Genomic DNA, 18,864 nt, shown 5'->3' with positions numbered 1-18,864 from the left:
AGAGCACAGGAACTGCGCTTTCCCGAAAGCCCGCAGCCGGGTCGGAAAGGAGGTGGCAGCAGACTGTCGTAGACTTGGACGGTTTGTGAGCGTTCGTGTCTCTCATCTGCCACCTTCCCTCCTTTGCTTCCCAGGATGCCGATGTACCAGGTAAAGCCCTATCACGAGGGCAGCGGATCTCTCCGCGTAGAGCTTCCCACCTGCATGTACCGGCTCCCCAACGTGCATGGCAGGACTGGGAGCCCGGCGCCGTCCGCCGACCACGTGCAGGTAGGAACGCACGGCCCTTGCCCCGCCCCCCACCCACCATTTCAGTGCGCAGGCGCCAAGGCCCGGGTCCCACCGCCTTGCCTGTCCAGTGCGCAGACGCCCTGGTTCCACCGCGGCGCCGAGCCGCCGCCCTCCTGTTCAGTGCGCAGGCGCTACCACGCTGGTCTGCGGAGTTCGGGGTCTAGGGTCCGCGGGTCGCCCCAGGTCGGGACCGTGCGACTTGAGGCGACCAGACCCAATCGCCTATTCCCCACCCCAGCCTCACGCGCCCGCCGGCCTCCGAGTGACCATAACTTTTACCCATTGGAACATCTATCCCATTTTTTTTTTCCTCCGCTTAAGACTGCTTAGACTTTTTACCAAATTCTACCCATAGAAAAGTGAGGAATACATCAGTGGCGAGTTCTAAGTAATCGTAAAGCGAATGCCAGGGTCACCCATTCAGGGTAACAAGTCAGCGCCCCCACTTAAAACTCCTGCGCGGTAATTGTGTCCTGCGTTTCTCTCTTTGTCCCCTGAGTGTGCGTCCCTGGACAGTGGGGTCTTGGTGTCAGTGGGAGCCTGCAGTGCGTGCCCTGCGGTGTCTGGCTGCCCCTTCTGAACGTGATTGGAAGAATCGCTTTGCTGCATGAGAAAGCTTCGCTTTCATCCTCTGGTTTACTGCTCCTTGGCGTAACTTGTGCCGCCACGTCTTTATCCATCCACTGCCCACGGGCGTCTGCTGGTTTTCTATTTTAGGCCGTTACGAACAGTTCTGCAGTGAATATTCTTGGACAAGAGCAGACATAGAGTATATACCACGGACATGGGATTGCTGGCTCAGTGGGCTGGTCTATATTCAGCTGGACTAGGTTGCTTTTCAAAGCGGTCATCCCAGTTTATGCTGTCACCTGTAGTGTAGGCGAACTTTTTTTTTTAGAGATTCATTTTAGCAATTTTTTAAATTGCTTTTAAGAAATATTTGGCTGCTGCTGCAGCACAGGGGTTCTTAGTTCCCCAACCAGATTCGAACCTTTGCCCCCTGAAATAGATGCAGAGTCTTAATCACTGGCCTGCCAGGGAATTCCGTTGTATTTATTTTTTAATTTTGGACGTATGTGAATTTCTGGTGCTGGCACCCTCCCCAAAGCTGGTGGGAGTACAGTGACATCCTTATGGTTTAGTTTAGATCTCCCAGACCTCCAAATCAGTTCACCGCCTTTTCATGTTTATTGGGCATTTTGACTTTGCCTCCTTTACAAAATAACTGCTCAGCTTTGACGTTTTTATAAATTGCAAACACATCTTAATTTCCCTGCAGGCGAAATTTTCAGTCCATTCTGACTCAGATGAGTGAATAGAGAACTTTTGTGACTCGTTTTCCCTGTCATCCTTTGTCCAAAGAGTTTTCTACCTCGACTGTAAGGGAGGTGGTTAGTTTAGTTTGAAAGCAAATAAGACAAGTGTTGTCTCACTGCAGAGCTAAGGCAACGATGCAGGCATGGTCCAGTGTTTCTTTACCCAGCGATCCCCATGGAGACATACGGTCCAGTGCCTCTCAACTGGACAGACTCATGGAACCGAAAAGGAAACCCCAGAGTGGGGAGCATCACATCTCTCTTGAGACCAAGTCCTTTTTTTTTTTTCTTTTTTTAAAGGCTGCTGCCTGACTTCCTTTGGGCATTTAACTGTGAACTTGCAACCTAGAAGATAATAACCTAGCAGATGATAGCAATGTGGATAGATAATTAGAAACCTAGCATCTCCAGCAATGGCACCCCACTCCAGTACTCTTGCTTGGAAAATCCCATGGACGGAGGAGCCTGGTGGGCTGCAGTCCATGGGGTCACTAAGAGTCAGACATGACTGAGCGACTTCACTTTCACTTTTCACTTTCATGAGTTGGAGAAGGAAATGGCATCCCACTCCAGTGTTCTTGCCTGGAGAATCCCAGGGACGGGGGAGCCTTGTGGGCTGCCGTCTATGGGGTCGCACAGAGTCGAACACGACTGAAGCGACTTAGCAGCAGCAGCAGCATCTCCAGGGGAAATGAGAGCGACACAAGAATAAACGACTTCTAAATACATGTAGATAACACAAATGGATAAACACAACACGCCAAGTCACAGTCTAGCCTGAGCAAACAAAACAACAGGCCAGCGTTGGAAAGAGTGGTAGCTTTGAGACTTCTGGGGTCTGATGGTTAAGACGCTGCCCTCCTAATATTAGCAGTGGGTACAGGTGCAGTCCCTGGTTGGGAAACTGAGATCCCAAATGCCGCACAGCAAGGCTTTTAAAAAAAAAAAAAAAAGAGGCAGATCTCAGGTTCCTCAGATGAAGCTATGCTGGAGTCTTGATCACAGGTCACGTTCCACATGTAGTACTGGGTCCAGTCTTCAGTGAGTGTTGATGGGTTTTGAATACAGTAGGTATTCCGCCCCTGGTCGGGCCGGGGCGCTATTGCCATGTGTAGAAATGAGCGAAGCTGAGCACAGACAACGCACACACACAGGCTGGATTACAGGACTGGAAGTACTACTCAGGAGGACTAATATCGAGTAACCTGAGGATGCCACACAGGTGGTGGCCTCATCGGTCACATACCTCGCGTACAGACTTATTTCCGGTCAGCACCCCATTATGTACTTGGCACACTGAACTCTTTATTCTTCTTTATTCCACCCAAACCGCAGTCATCTTGCATTTCTCTGCTATGTGATCTTAAACAAGAGCAGCAGGCGAGGAAGCTGAGAGCGTGGAGATCCAGCCGTAGGGTAGATAGGCATTAACCAGCTGAGAGCTGGGGGCGGGTATTACAGAGGGAACTCCGTGAGGAAAAGCCCTGGGCCAGGTGGGGCCCGTGCATTTGAAGACCCAAAGGCCTGTGTGGCCTGTTTGCAAAGAGAGGGGGAGAATGAAGGGAGAGGAGGCAGCCAGAGGACCAATCGTACAAGCTCTTTATCAAGCCAGGTTCAGGACTCTGCTTTTTAGCCTAAGAGGTTGTTTTGCTTTCTGGCCACCATCCTGGGAATGGGCAGGAGGGATGGATCAGAAGGGTGCCAGGTGGAAGGAAAGTGGTGTCTTGGACTCAGGCGGTGACCATGGAGGCAGCTTATGAGCCACTAGATTCCGGAAAATGGACAGCAGCTGGTGATGAATTGGATCTTCGAGGAGGGCAGTTATGAGCAACGAGGGGAGGAACTCAGTGTTCCTTAAAGTCACCAGCACAGAAATGTGAGCAGGCACTCTTACCACACTCACGTTGTACAGTGAGCCCATATTTCTATAGACTCAAGGTCATTGCCTTGATGACCTTTCTGTCTAATTATGAGCATCATAACTCATGTTTAAGGGGTCCTTTGTTCTCTTGACTCAAATGAGTTATCTTTTGTGAGAGCTTGAGAATCTAGAAATACGCTGCATATTGTTACTACTGGGAGGCTTCTCACTATTGCTTTTTAAATAAGTATGTAGAGATTTATTTCTCAGCAAATATTGTGTTAGTCCAACTCTTTGCGACCCCATGGACTGTAGCCTGCCAGGCTCTGTCCATGGGGATTCTCCAGGCAAGAATACTGGAGTGGATTTCCATTCCCTTCTCCAGGGGATCTTCCCAACCCAGGGGTTGAACGCAGGTCTCCTGCACTGCAGGCAGATTCTTTACCATCTGAGCCACCAGGGAAGACCTCAGCAAATATTACTAGTTACTTAAGGTATACCAGTCCTCCAACAGGCAAGAAAGATGCTGAGATTCAGTGAATGAAGGATGTGAGTATTTCCTGTTTATGAAGTTATACATTTCAGCAGTGAAGAAGTTCTAGATAATTCTAAGATAAGGGAATGCCAGTACTGCCGCAAAAATGATTTGGGGCACAGATCACGCACTGACACACACACACACTACCACCACCACCCTGCCCACCCTGGATATACTTCCAAACCTAAAGACATTTTTTTAAGTTGTGTGTGCCCCCATTTTCCTTCCATTAGTATAAATTATTGATCACATTCTTATTGCCACCCCCGTCTTTATTCTGTTCATTTACGTAAAGTATTTTGAACTAGTTTGATAGAAGGAACAATCTGTGTGTGTTTGTTTTTTTTCTCATTCTCTGTTTTTAAAGACTTAAGTGCCTGAAGTAGGAGCCTTACAATTTCAAAGTGGTTTTCAGTCACAGCGTTGTTTGTTTTATAGCATTTGGGGATTGATTTCAGGACCTATGGGACTGAGGAAAATGAGATGATCCTGCTACTTCATTTGGATGTCTTTTGAAAGGCAGGAAGTTTGATGAATTCATGGAACTAAGTAGAAGGCAAGTGGCCAAGTTTAAACAAAGTGCTTTGCCGTGAGAGGAAATGAATGTTCTAATGTTGGTCTGTTTAGGAAGCCTCAGACCCATCTCTTCAAGCTCTTGAGTCCCACCAAGACGATATTTTAAAACGTCTGTACGAGTTGAAAGCTGCGGTCGATGGTCTGTCCAAGATGATTCAGACACCAGATGCGGACTTGGATGTAACCAACATAATCCAGGCTGACGAGCCGGCTGCTCTGTCAACCAGCACCGTGGACTTAAACGCCATGCTCGGACAGGTAAGTTCATTCAGGAAGCTGAAGAACATTACAGCGCTGGGTGGTGGTGGTGGGTGCTGGAAGATCGTGCTAGTGTGACTGAAGCCCGGGTTTCCACGTTTTCAAAGATGGTACACAAAGCACATTCTTTTTTCCTCTTCTGATTGTACCTGCGCGGAACAGATGCATGAGCTTTGAGTGAAGCCAGGCAAGCGCTAATGCAGCTCTGCAGTTCTCGATGCAGAGACTGGGAGGACCTTTAGGCAGAGGAGGGACCCGGGAGTCCCTTCTTCCTGCCACTCGTGGCAGCTCCGAGCAGCCTCCGAGCCCTGGGGAAGCAGCTGTTGGGTGTCTCGTGCTTCTCTGAGGTTCCAAGTCAACCTTTGTTCCTCGGGAAGGGCCTGAATTTCAGAGCTTTGGCTGCCCAGGTACAGATATCTCCCCAAACCTTCTGTAGTTTGTTGCCGAAAGCAAGACACTGTCTCATATCTCAGACATATTTTGCTTAAATCCATTTGCTCTATTAAAATTCAATTGCTGCAGCTGATATAGGGAACAATTCAGTTAGCAGAAAAAGAACATCTTGTTAACAAGTGGGTACAAAAGTGTTTGCCCCAAGAATCCCCGCTAGCACCACCCCTAGAACTGACGGTAGAAATGGTCCTGCTCGAAAGCCTAACAAGCGAGGCAGTGCTGCGGTCTGGCCCAGAGCTATTTTTGAAAACACGCGTCCCTCTGCAGTCACGTGTCCCTTCGTCACCCAGTTCCTGTTTGCCTGAGACCCCGCCCAGCCAGTCCCCCGGGAGCCAGTCTGCGTAGGGGATAAATCAGTGAGCACAACCGTGTCAGGTGTCCCAGGGCCAGAGGGGCTTCCTCGAGCTCACGGTGCTTCAGATGAATTTTGATACTGCAGAAGGCAGGCTCAGGTAACACGATACGTTTGGAGAAATGGAGAGCATCCAGCCTAGGTCCCCATGAAGAGCATCAGTCAGGAGTGGCCTGGCCAGACCAGACCAGAGGCCAGATTGTGGCAGGGCTGTGGACAGAAAGCCAAGCCGTGTGGCCTCTGCTGTGTCACGAGTTCATTCGTTATGAAGTGTGGAAGTACAGAAATGAGTCTGCATCTAAAAGGGCGGTGCGCGTCGTAAATCACCTGTAGTTAAATTTAGAAAACAGAAAAGCGGTGCATTCCTGCACTTTAATTCACAGTCTCCCTTAGCCAAGACCCTTTTCCTCAGGGCTCTTCTGTGCTGTGCTCAGTCACTCGGTCACGTCCAACTCTGTGGCCCATGGACTGTAGCCCACCAGGCTCCTCTGTCTGTGAAGTTTCCCAGGCAAGAATACTGGAGCGGTTTGCCATTTCATACCCCGGGGGATCTTTCCAACCCAGGGGTCGAACCCATGTCTCTTGAGTCTCCTGCATGGGCAGGTGGATTCTTTACTGCTAAGCCACCTGAGAAGCCCCAAGGGGTTCCTCATTGGCATGTAAACCAAATTGCTGTAGAAACTATATACTGTTGAGCGTTCAGTTTAGTAAAAGGAGTAATTGCATGTGTAATTTTTTTTTAACTTGGGGAAAAACAGAAGGGTCCTTCCCACCGTGTTGTACTGACTTGACGGTAAAGTCACTTGCTTGTGGAAGCATCCAGTGGGGCTGGAGGGACTCGAGTCGCTGCTGTCCCCGGTTCTCACCAAGCTGAGAGCCGCAGGGGCCCCCTCCCGCCTCAGCTGAGGCTGGGGTGATGGTGGCGCCTTCCAGGAGCTGACACTTGGCGAACTAAGCCTGGTCAGGTTCTGACTCACGTCGGTGGGGGGTGTCCCTTCCCCGTGGCGGTCTGCCGCTCCCCAGGACCACGGGGCGCTGAAGGACATCGTGATCAACGCGAACCCCGCCTCGCCACCCCTCTCCCTGCTCGTGCTGCACCGGCTGCTGTGCGACCACTACAAGGTCCTGTCCTCGGTGCACACGCACTCGGCCGTCCGGAGCGTGCCGGCCAACCTCCTCCAGTGCTTCGGCGAGCAGACGAGGCAGCAGCCCCGCCACGAGTACCAGCTGGGCTTCACCCTCATCTGGAAGGACGGTGAGCGGCGGGACGGGCTTAGACACCCACCATGTGAACAGGAAGGGGCTGGGGGGCGCTCCTCGGCCGTCCGCCCTCAGGTCTGACCCTCTCCGAGTCTAGGAACCCCCTGAGGTCTCTGCAGGAGTAGAGGCATCCTTACCCAGAGATGCGCTCCATCCTCTGGGAAGGCGTAGGTCCTGACTCAGTCCAGGGCAGGGGGTGGGGGGTTCTGGTCTATGCAGCCAAGGCAGGGGATGCCACTGGCACGTTCCAAAGCCTGTCGTCATAGTGGGGGGTGGGGGTGGACACTGGCGTTCTCTCCTAACAGACGTGACCTGATAAAGGATGGCAGGGTGTCACTTGTTCAGTATCCCACTGCAGGGCGCCTTTCCAGTCAGGCTCCTAGAGGGAAGTGAGCTCATGTCCATCCCGTGAGGCTTGAGAGTCAGGGCCAGGGCGGCAGGAGGTCTCGCTGGTACACAAGACCCCTGGTTCCCAGTCCTCATTGCCAGATCCTGGGGTACAGATGGTTGGAGGTCCTTCTAGCTTGAATGCTGTCATCACCAAATACCAGAAATGGTTACTTGATAATATAGTTGGCATGCTTTTAACCTAGTTTAAACTTTCTTGAATATTAGCAACCTTTTAAGTACCACTGGGTGCATGACTGACGGGGCACCCCACCCCACCCTACCCCCACGCCACGCCGCAGGAACACTTCTCTGGTGAGGCTGCCCTTGCTGACGTCTCGTGGTATTTATTCCTTTCAGTGCCGAAGACGCAGATGAAGTTCAGTGTCCAGACGATGTGTCCCATCGAAGGGGAAGGGAACATCGCCCGCTTCCTGTTCTCACTGTTTGGCCAGAAGCAGGATGCTGTGAACTTAACCCTCATAGATAGCTGGGTGGATATAGCTATTTTTCAGCTGAAAGAGGGCAGCAGTAAAGAGAAGGCTGCCGTGTTCCGCTCCATGAACTCTGCCCTCGGAAAGACCCCCTGGCTCGTGGGGGACGAGCTCACAGTGGCTGATGTGGTGTTGTGGTCCGTGCTCCGGCAGACGGGGGGCTGCGGGGGGATGGCGCCCGCCAATGTGCAGAAGTGGATGCAGGCCTGCGAAAACCTGGCCCCTTTCCACACGGCCCTCAAGCTCCTTCAGTGAAGCTCGGCCGCTGATCTTCAAGGGTTTCAATTTTAAGAATGGTGCTGTTTCGTGCCTATTACTGGTAAAGGGACTCGTACTAAAATCAAAGCCTTTATTTAGGCCAAGGGTCAAGTATCAATAAAAGCATCACATAATTAACTTGCGGTTTTCATTTTATTTAAAATCCATGGACACTGTGGGATATACCACGACAGCTGCCGGCAACAAGTCGGGGTGTAAACGTGAATGTCACGTCGCTGCCTTGAGGAATGTAGGTTTGGGGGACACGGGTCTGTGAGGAAGCCCATCGGAACCACGCAGGGCAAAGGCAGGGACTTCGCAGCTGCCCGGCGATGGTTGGGGGGCACAGAAGCACAAAGCTTTGAGGGGGTGCGGGTTTGGGGGTGATGCCCAGGTGAAGGTGAAGAGAACAGGAACAGGCTGGGTGACGTGTGCCATGCTGCTGGCTTACGTCTCGTAGTGAGTCGGGCAGTAGTGTGGAGGGCGGGGGGGAGCCAGCAGCTGTTGACTCAACAGCCCAGCGAGCACATGGGCCTGGGCTCCGGCAGAGAGAGGTTCAGAGCACACCGCATCCCTGCGGCAGAACATTCTACAGGAGGATGTGGTCAGCAGGCAGTGCTCAGAAGTGCTAAGGAAGAGGCCTGCATTTCACGGTCAGGGGTTGGAGGGGTGGTGATATTAAGGTAAGAAATGCAGGAGAAGGAGCACACGGGGCAGAAGGGAAAGACGAGAGCAGGGTTCGTTTGCAGCTGTCTCACGTGCAAAATGCCAGCCTTAAAAGACACTGTCAGAACCTCACTTTGATGAGTCCTGTAGAGGATTACTACATACAATTAAAAGTTACACCAGCTACACCCTAGTAAAGGTTGAAAATTTACACTCCAGTTGACTGTTTAGGTTGAGTTCAAATCCTAGTAAAGAGGGAAAATTCACACTCCGGTTGACTGTTTCGGTTAGCAGAGTTCAAGTCCACTTTCCTGTTTACAGAGCCCTTGTGGCTAGACGGGCACGCCCCCATCTCTCTTGTTACCCTTTACTCCTTTGTCCTGACAGAGGAGACTTAGCTGCTTCCTTAGTTCCTGAATTTCTTTCTCTTGCTCGAGTATCTTCATCTGTAGGGTGAGATTAACCTGTGAAGAGAGAAAATTTTAAGCTCCACTGCCTCAGGTTCTTCCTTTGAAACATACAGGCTGCCTCTCTGCACAGTCCTGACCTGCGTGGATTCCAGTTCCCATGGCTTACTACACGTCACCCAGCCATGTGGTCAAGCGTCAGTTACCCAGGCAGAGTGCCTGCCTGCCTGAGCTCTTCAAGTCCACAGCACGCGATGTGACCCACCACGTGTCTCCTGATCGGGGACAGTGCTCACCTCTCTCAGAAGCCCTGGTGGCTGGTCGCCGGGTGTGTGAGTCGGTTCACACAGCGGCAGTGTGCGCGCAGCTGCACTGCCTCCTGTCTCCCAGTGATAAACCCTCTGACGTTTTTGAAAGAGGGAATCGGCTAACAGAGATGCAAGTGCAGCCGAGCAATGAGAAGGGACGGTGCTGGAAGGGAAAATCAAACATGCAGCATCCCAGACAGGACAGCTGATGGCTGCGGATCGTGCCACCATCCAGCACAGGGTGAGGGTGGCTTATCAAACAGGAAGAGGACGCAGACGTCCCCAGGAAAGAACCCCTGGGGACAGATCCCAGCATCAAAAGTGCCCAAGACGAAATGCCAGGAGCTGCTGCAAACTTGGCAAGCAGGGTGACAAGTCACCATATGAAAGGTGCTCACTCCTAACCCTAGGTTACGGGGCGAGATGGAGGCGGGCGCTGCCCAGACTACCGCAACACTTTAATTGTCCATTGTAGTTTTACAACTTTTCATGTCTGTGTACATCTGTAACTACATAACGCCAGAGTGTTAAATGTTTTAACATTTTTAAAGGTCAAGGAGTAACTGTTGGCTTTTTCCCATCAATGATTAAGCTCCTTTTGTATGCTGTGAGCTCTGCGTGGTCATTTTCGCAGTCCTGCACTACACACAGTGCAAAGTGAGGGCCACGGGTATAAACAGATGTATCTGTGTGGAGGTGTGGAAAACAGTTCTACAAGGAGAAATCCTTACTATTAATACCAATAACGATGGTCTCCACTCAGCATCCTCACAAGGAGTTAGAAAATTCCCTCCACACAAGGAGATCATGCTAACCACCACATCTGCTCCTTTCAGAGGCTCAGAGAAAGCCACTATATCTGCCTGCTTACATCTAGTAAAATTCCCTGCTTTGACTCAAAAACGAATAAGCCTTAAACAGGAGACAAACCAACTAACCAGTTGCCAGTGGGTCCCTAACTCGTGAGGCTCAGAACCCGTTGGAGGGCCTGTGGAAGCACTCACGGCAGCCCCCTCTCCCGCAGCTTTTGTTTTTAACAGGTCGGTGTCGGGGGAGGGGGCTCGGAGAATTCTATCAAGTTGGCAGTGATTTTACCCGCTGGTCCAGAGTCTGCTGCCCGGAAGCAGCGCGTTCGCACACTGCTGCCCACACGCTGGGGGGAAGGCCCTGGGAGACCTTGTTACGACGCAGGTCGGGGCCGCAGAGCCCAGAGCCCGTGTTTCTAACGAGCTCCCAGGTGAGGCTGGTGCTGCTGGCCGGAGGACCCACTCTGAGTAGCAAAGCACCAGAGAACCTGTGAGTTTCTCTCTGAGTCTAGACTAAGTCTTGGAAAGTTTCTGTTCATACCCGGGAGTGAAACACCGAGCAGGGAAGGAGGGCAGGGAGGGGCTGCCTGGGGCAACGCCTGCTCACGGGAGAGAAGGCCAGACTCCCGCACCCAAGCGCTGAGCTCTCAGACTGGTTAAGGAGGGCCCAGCCACAGACAGGCCAGCTCCCCTGGGCATCCCTGCTGTCCTGGATCCCCTGGTGCGTGCACCTTTCTGCTGTGCACTCAGTCGTGCCCAGTTCTTTGCAGCCCACCAGGCTCCTCTGTCCGTGGGATTCTCTAGGCAAGACTACTGGAGCGGGTTCCTCCAAAGGATCTTCCCAACCCAGGGATCAAACCACTATCTCCTGCACTGCAGGTAAATTCTTTACCACTATGCCGCCTGGGAAGCCCTTCTACCAGTACACACTTCATAACAATTCATAAAAGGCCACATACCACAGCTGGAAAGGAAAACCAAAACCTTCTGACGGCAGGGTGAGGCTCGAAACTGGAGCCCAAGGCGACCTCCTTCAGCGCAGAGAGCTGGCAGTGGTTACCTGGCTTGCCTGACAAGTGCGCACTGGAAGCTCTGAGAACAGGTTGAGATATTTCGTTTCTGTAACCCTTATTCTAAGCTCAACTGTTCTTCATGAAATGGGATCCACAATTTAAACCACGTCTGGCCAGTGCCTCTCCTGGCTTGGCCCACCTGTTCCTTGAGGTGCTCTTTCTGTTCTTTCAATAAACTTGTTTTTGCCATGGGAAAAAAAACAAAACAACAAACTCCATGTTGGACTTCCTGTTTTCCCCAGTATTAAATAAGTTGTACATACATTTCCAGAATTTTGGAAGAGCTCACTCTGCAGCAGCTGGATGGCGGATGGCCTCTGGGCTGAGTTCTTTCTGGTTAAGTGCTGGATGTACTTGGCTTGGACAGGACACCGTTTACTGAGGGCCTCGGGGATCTGTCCGGTCCTCAAACCTGTTAAAACGTGTGCTCGCTCCATTTCTGTCCCAAAAGGCTGAAAGAGCTCCAGCAGGATCACGCCCAAGCTATACATATCTGACTGGAAAACGGGGGAGACGGCCATTGAGTGGTGACATACACGGCGACACCTGAGACACCCATGGATTTGAAAACAGCTGCTGACGCACTAAATCACGTCCAACTCCTTGGAACCCCATGAACTGCAGCATGCCAGGCTTCCCTGTCCTTCCTTCACTGTCTCCCGGGTTTGCTCAGACTCACGTCCATTGAGTCGATGATGCCGTCCAACCATCACACCCTCTGTCACCCCCTTTTCCTCCTGCCCTCCATCTTTCCCAGCATCTGGGTCTTTCACAACGATGCAGTTAGAAAGTGAGGCTTTCCCACTATGGCTGTTTGATGTGAGAGAGAATCTATCTCCCTCCCTCCACCATCTCCAGAATCACTTGGGTATCAGAGCTTCCCCTGCATTTACTGTACTTTCTGTTACTTCCGACTATAGGTAAACCTACAAACGGGGTAAAGGGGAGCCAGTCCTACCTTGGCATCATACTCGGATCCCTCCAGCTGTTCGGGGGAAGCGTACAGACACGTACCCACTCTGGAGGTGTGTGTTGGCGCCCCTGTGATTTGAAAAGTCAAAGATGAAGCCTGGCAGGGTTAGCACCGTCCACGTGAAGACCCCTGACCCTGAGCAGACCCTGCAGCTCCCCAGGGAATGGTGCTGCTTTTTAAAACCACACCTGTGTTATTAAGTCCTTATGATTCTCTTTAAATACTGACAGTGTCCAACCGTGTCTCTCTCTCTCTTTTTATAGTAAAAACAAACCAACAAAACCCACCACCAAAACAAACTTACTCTCCCCATCTGCGCTGCCCCAGTCTGTGTTTTTCTGGATGATGTCTGCACAGGCCAGGCCAAAGTCTCCTATTTTCACTTGCTGATCAGGGCCATGAAGGAAAATATTTCTGGGCTGTAAACAAACACAATACGTCAATTTCCCGGTGTTCTAAAACCAACACTGAGAATGAGTAGATGTTGAGTCGGCAGCCCTTCACGAATTCACAATGAGAACAGTGGCTCTCAAACTCGGCCGCGCTTCACCGCAGAACCTGAAACAAATCTCAGTGTCCAAGCCACTCCCTGGACTAACAGAATTCCAGGGGGTGGACACGGGCACTGACATTGGTGTCAAGTCCCCAGCTTCTAACATAGAGCATGCTTGTACACAAGCGCACCTTAGCCCTGCTGAGACCTCAGAATCACTGAGAAGCTTTTAAAAAAGTACTATCCTTTCAACAAGTCAAAGCTGTTGATTTTTCTTTTCTTAAGGAAAAAAAAAAAAAGAAAACTGGTCTTTTTTTTTTTAAGCTCCTAGATGTCTCCCCTGTGTCAGCCAGGGTTGGGCGCGACCGGGCCACACTCTGAACGTATACATGTTGCTCTGTCGAAGCAACCACTGCAGATCCAACGTCTCCCTTGGACCTACCCCCAGACCAGTGCGAAAATACCCCTCTGCTGGAGGCGGGAGGAATTCCACTGACAACTAAAAAATGCTCAAGTTAAAAGTCAGGTTTTCTTAATTTCAACATAGTCATTTGTTTGGAGGCTTCCCTGACGGTTCAGTGGTTAGGACTCCGAGCTTTCAACGAAGGGCACATAGGTTCGATCCCTGACTAGGAAACAAAGATCCCACGGGCCTCATGGTCTGGACAAAAAAAAAAAGTTTTATTTGAATGTGTAAATTCCCCTATTTTAGCTTCGTCAGTTTTCTTTAACAGTAGCTGAATGGGAAAAGAAAACAGAAAAAAACAATCTTATGTACAAGATGACACTCTGAATACGTTTTTATCACTGAGGAGAAAGTCCTGGAAACAGCACTTCTGTTGGCACAATACAGGAACAACAGGTGAAAAAGTTGGACTCTGAGGTAAAAATGCGTCGTGTTCATGGATACGATTCTCAGCAGTTCTAGGTCAGTTCTAGAACTGAGCTGGAAGAACCCCAGAGAGTGGGACTGACCGACTCCGTACTGCACCTTCCCTGAATCCCTAGGTTCCCCACTGGAAGCTGTGCTCATGGGAAACATAACCAAGACAGGCAGCAAGGGGCGGGCAGCCGACGGGCCCAAGGCCCTGGAGGGCAGCACGGCGGCCACGCTGCACGTCCAGCTCTGCGAGGCCATCATGCGACAGGACTGCGCCGCGCTCCGGGCCCTGCTGAGGAGCCACCCCGTAAACCAGCCCATGACCATCCTGACCAGCTCCACGGGTTGTAGCCTGGCCAACTCCAGGCTGTTCCTCAGCCAGGTACTCGCCTCCCCTGCCCGCTCACTCAGCGCCCTCAGCATGCCCCAGGCCAGGCAGTGCGCCCCGAGCTGTGTTCTGCCGAGTCGCAACACCCCCTTCCCAGGGACCACACGGGAGGCGGTGTGAGCAGAGGCGGGGCTCACACGGCTGGAGAGCCTTCATGTCATCCTCTCAAATGTGCCAAGGCTACATCTGTGTGCTGGAATCACTTCTCCCTTTCTTACACATACTTTTTTCATTATCTGAATTTTTATACAATGAGTATTACCTTTATAATTTTTTTTTTAAGTCACCCTCTGCCCTAATCTTGCAGTCATGCTGTAAGGCCACTACATACATCTGTTTTAAGAACTTGGGTAAACAGCTCTGCTAATCATAGACAACATAAGTGGCATTAACTTGGAAACCTTGAAAACGTAGAATTTGCTAATGATACCAATGGCTTTGGCAAAGCCGTAAAATACACAGAACCTACTTGGCAATGACCCTCTGGGTTCATTTAAATTCGAAGGGACTTGATAGCAATTACCATTAATTCTACACAATGAGCTCATCACAAGAAACGACTTTCAAAGCTTTAAGTAAATTGTATCTGCTCCCTTGGTAAATCTGCATTAATGTAAAATACAGATTTTTATAATACAGAATTGACTAGCTTGGGGTCATTTAAAACAAGCAAAAGAAAAGGATAATTTCAGTGCAGATAGCACAAAAATACTGAATTAAAGAGATTCTAAACATAATTAATCCCTTTGAGAGGGATCAACACAACTGTTATTTCCAACTACACTGGGCTACTTGTAACGTCTCTCTCCCCCCAAGGAGACGCTGTCCTTCCTCCCCATCCACCTGGCAGCCAAATACCGCAAGGCACAGAGTCTACTTTGTCTGCTGGAGCACGGGGCTGACCCAGAAGCACGGTAAGTTAACGCGACGGGCCACTGTTTTGAAAATATGAATAAATCAAGACACACAACATTTCAGTGCCCTTTTCCCGGTCCTTCTGGACTCATCCATCCTCCACCAGGGATGGACTACAGGTTACCACGTTTTGAACAAACCAATTTCTTTACTGACTAGAGATCCTCTGAAAAATTGGAAATAATGCGAGAACACCAGTCAGCCCACTAAAAGCATCGTGAGTTTTAAGTGCTCAGTAATGGTTTGTGCAAAATCAAGTCCCTGGTCACAGCCCTCAGGGAGTTTAATGACCTAAGTTAGACAGGAGAGACAAGAAAATAGAAACAGGCAGAGATTTTCTTGGAAAGAAGTTTATCCTGCTTCCCAATATATCTTCACCATCTAAACCAAGACTGATACTTCCTAAGTGTCCTATAAATACCATCTGAATGAATGGAAAAAGTACATGGTATAAACGAAAGTAAAGCCCCAAATCCTGACTGTGCTCCAGAAGGCCCCTGACCCATCGTACCGTCACCCTCCCCCATGAGCCCCACCGGGGTCTGCAGACCCGCTCACAGGCCTCCCAGGACTGGACCATCAGCTCCCCGACCCTTCCACCAGGACTCCTTGGTACACCTTCCTCGCCTTGGATGGGGTGGCAGACCTCTGGAGAACTCTGCCCACCAGCCTGGTTAGTAGCTCTGTCGGCTTAATCCTTCCACATTTGACTGGAAGCTCTGCAAGGTGGGGATGCTGCTATTTCCCCACTTCCCTGTCGCAGGGCTTAACGCTAAATCCACACAGGTGAACCGAAAGTTATCCAATTCCAGGGGAGCGGTCAGATGTTCCTAAGAGACCTTCCCTTTTCTCTGCCAAAATCAAGGAGTTCTGAAGGCAACTGTGAGAGAATTCAGTAACGGAGACGAGGGCTGAGTTGTCAAACCCTTGCTTGGCCTGGGGTGGAGCAGGTTCTGAGGGTGAACTCCAGAGGCAGCCCCCGCCATCCGCACGTGGGTGAAAATGCCAGGTTAGAGGAGCAGGTGCAGGGCCACCAGGGACTGAGTCGGCAGGCACCCTGGCCCTTCACGGCTCACTTCGGTGGGAACCCCTGGATCATGCAGGAATCCAGGCAGTTTTACTGAATGGCTGCTAACTCTGCATACTCCCCTGGGGAGGGGCTGGGACACAGGTAACTGAGATGCAGCCTGGAAGAGGCCACGAATCTAGCAGGAGTTGCAGCTGACACAAGCTGTGACAGGAAGCTGGGGCCCTCTGTGCTGTGAGGCATACCACCCTGCCCCCTCAGAATGCTGCGATACCCCAAGAAAGTAAAGAGCAATGCAGACTGTCAGACCCATCTTTTGGGTAATCACAGGGGACTATCGTAATGGTATCCCTCGTAAGCGTAGCTCGCCCCGCCAAGCCATCCCCACTGTGAGCAGAGTGTAACCTGCCCCGAATGCCTATTCCAGGGACACACAAGGCTTCACCACCCTGCACCTGATGCTGCTAAACTGGCCCATCACCTCGACCACGTGGACGAAGCCGAGGAACAAGATCCAGACGATGCTGACGGACGTCCAGAGAAACGCCGTCCTGTGCCTCCGCATCCTGTGCGCGCACGGGGCCCAGGTGAATGCGCGGGTGGACAGCGGCCACAGGCACTGCCCGCTGCACCTGGCCACCATCTACGGGACCCACCTGGTCCTGTCCATCCTGGCGCAGAACGGGGCCCAGGTCAATGCCCAGAATGGGTCCAGCATGACGCCCCTTCACATGGCTGCCGACGTACTCAACAAGGAGATGATGCAAACGCTGATCGCCTGGGGGGCCAGCGTCAACTGCGCCGTCTCCTCCACGGGCAACACGGCCCTGAAGCTGGCGGTGAGCACTGCGTCGAGCAAGGCCGGCCGGCTGCTGGCGGCGGGCCTCGGCTGCATTCGCCTGCTCCTGGTCCATGGGGCCCAGGTCAACGCCCGGGACCACGACGGTCAGGCCGCCATCCACGAGGCGTGTTTCGGAGGCAGGGAGGTGATCATCAACCTCCTGCTCGAGTTTGAAGCCAACGTGAACATCTTAACAAGAAACGGGGAGTCTCCGATACACATGTACCTCCAGCGTGGCTCCAACATACGAGACACGGCCCTTCTTGCCAGGTTGCTCTTCCGCTCTTACCCTCTGAGGCTGACCAACAACCAAGGAAAGCTACCTGCGGGCATCCTGCTCCCGGAATTCCACCTCCTAAGGGAAACCCTCCTAAAGCTATCTCAGAAGCCCTTGTCCCTGGAAGACATCTGTAAAAGAAATGTCAGAAATATTTACGGGGAGAAACACAAACAGCTCTTGAAGCGACTTCTCCCGGGAAAGATCTGGAATTCTGTCTATGGTTATCACGACTTAGCTCATCTCCTGAAATAAGACCTCCAAGCTGCACAGGGCCACAGAGCTCCAGTGACTCACTACCCTTTCTGGCTAGACGTGTGCCCAGAAACACCTACACCGTCACCTCATACAAGTATACAAACTACTGGTTCTTAAACCTTTTCAAAAAATAAAGTGATTTACACAGTAACTTCTGCTTCCTAAACAGTCTTTCAAGAGCATTTTCCAGGATTTAACTTTTGCCCCCAAAAGGTAAGTAAATTAATTTAAAACTCTCTGCCAAAAAAGGAGGGCTTCTCCAATGGCTCAGCAGGTAAAGAATCTGCCTGCAATGCAGGAAACATAGGAGACAGGGGTTTGATCCCTGGGTCGGGAAGATCCCCTGGTGGAGGACATGGCTACCCACTCCAGTATTCTTGCCTGGAACTCCACGGACAGAGGAGGAGCCTGGTGGGCTATATATAGTCCAAGGGGTTGCAAGAGAGTCAGACACGACTAAGCAACTAAGCACACCAAGGCAGTAAATATATATTTTTCTCTCTTTCTGGCCGCACCAAGCAGCTTGTGAGATTTTAGTTCCCCAACCAGGGACTGAACCCTTGCCCTTGGCAGTGAAAGCACGGAGTCCTAACCATTGTACCACCAGTGAATTCCATTTTCTCTCTTGACAGTCTTTTATGAAAAATTGGAATAGTTACTGCATTTTTTTAAAACAGCAGAAAAAAAAATTCCCATGTTAAATTTCCTTTAAGAGGAATAATTATAGAAACAGATTTGACCTGCAAGGCAGAAAAAAAATGAGTATTTTTGTCAGCATGAAATATCTTTAGCAAAATGAGTTATACTGGTACTCAGAGCACCCTCAGTATTAACACCTGAAATGAGCTAGAACTTTTGAATACCCAAAGATTATTCCTTTTAATTTTCACTTCAAGTTTTCATGTTCCAGACCTACGGAACGGTGACTCATGTAATATAAACGTAATGACAACCTCCAGGGTAAGTGAATAAAGGCACACAATCTCATTGAATTTAATGAACCGATACCCAAGGCTCCCAGTAAGCAGCTGTCAATGACTGAATCTCCCCCACTTACCTTCAGATCTCTGTGTACAATTCCCATGTTATGTATGTAAAATACACCTTCCACCAATTCCCGAAAAATTTTTGTTGCAACACTGGCCATAACATAAGGACCTTGAAGTTAAAAAAAAAAAGTTTCACTTTTCTAATAGTTTTTCACTCATTAACATCAAAATATAATGAATGCAGTTACAAATACATTAACATGTGACAACGTTCAGATTTTCAGCACTTCCTTAAGGACTCATTTCCCAAGCAGAAGCTGTGAAATCAACTGCTCACAGGCCTGGGATGAACCACGCTCCTCCCACAAAGACGACCACACAGCACTCCAATGCACATGCAGCAGGACAAGGATACATACAACTCCTGGGGGGCCCTAAAGATACCCCAGGCGCCACTGACCGTGACTGAGCTGAGCAAAGTCTGGCACGTTCTAGGTTCATGGGAAGCAGAGGGGCACT

At 50.7% G+C, this 18,864-nt stretch overlaps 3 protein-coding genes across 4 annotated transcripts in view; 2 read left to right on the top strand and 1 right to left on the bottom strand.

Annotated features, from left to right (window-relative positions):
- Window positions 1-10: 10 nt before the first annotated feature.
- Window positions 11-8,182, top strand: AIMP2 (aminoacyl tRNA synthetase complex interacting multifunctional protein 2). The gene is made up of 4 exons (XM_027527522.1): window positions 11-270; window positions 4,634-4,840; window positions 6,669-6,900; window positions 7,653-8,182. The coding sequence occupies exons 1-4, from the start codon at window positions 136-138 to the stop codon at window positions 8,039-8,041; spliced, it is 963 nt and encodes a 320-aa protein (XP_027383323.1). The 5' UTR covers window positions 11-135; the 3' UTR covers window positions 8,042-8,182.
- EIF2AK1 (eukaryotic translation initiation factor 2 alpha kinase 1) overlaps window positions 8,179-18,864 on the bottom strand; it is a 26,996-nt gene continuing 16,310 nt past the window's right edge. For both annotated transcript variants that reach the window (XM_027527511.1, XM_027527512.1), the window contains 5 exons: window positions 18,414-18,514; window positions 12,582-12,696; window positions 12,263-12,345; window positions 11,568-11,801; window positions 8,179-9,174 (listed from right to left, as the gene is read on the bottom strand). In XM_027527511.1, the coding sequence (XP_027383312.1) occupies window positions 9,043-9,174; window positions 11,568-11,801; window positions 12,263-12,345; window positions 12,582-12,696; window positions 18,414-18,514 (665 nt within the window). In that variant the 3' untranslated portion in view covers window positions 8,179-9,042. The remainder of the gene's footprint in view (window positions 9,175-11,567; window positions 11,802-12,262; window positions 12,346-12,581; window positions 12,697-18,413; window positions 18,515-18,864) is intronic.
- Window positions 13,478-17,530, top strand: ANKRD61 (ankyrin repeat domain 61). Its single transcript, XM_027527529.1, has 3 exons — window positions 13,478-14,032; window positions 14,855-14,952; window positions 16,408-17,530. The coding sequence occupies exons 1-3, from the start codon at window positions 13,802-13,804 to the stop codon at window positions 17,351-17,353; spliced, it is 1,275 nt and encodes a 424-aa protein (XP_027383330.1). The 5' UTR covers window positions 13,478-13,801; the 3' UTR covers window positions 17,354-17,530.

This window comes from Bos indicus x Bos taurus, chromosome 25 (genome assembly GCF_003369695.1).
Source record: "Bos indicus x Bos taurus breed Angus x Brahman F1 hybrid chromosome 25, Bos_hybrid_MaternalHap_v2.0, whole genome shotgun sequence".
Taxonomy (NCBI): Eukaryota; Metazoa; Chordata; class Mammalia; order Artiodactyla; family Bovidae; genus Bos; species Bos indicus x Bos taurus.
Note: the sequence above shows the minus strand (reverse complement) of the source record. Positions and strands in the feature narration are given on the sequence as shown.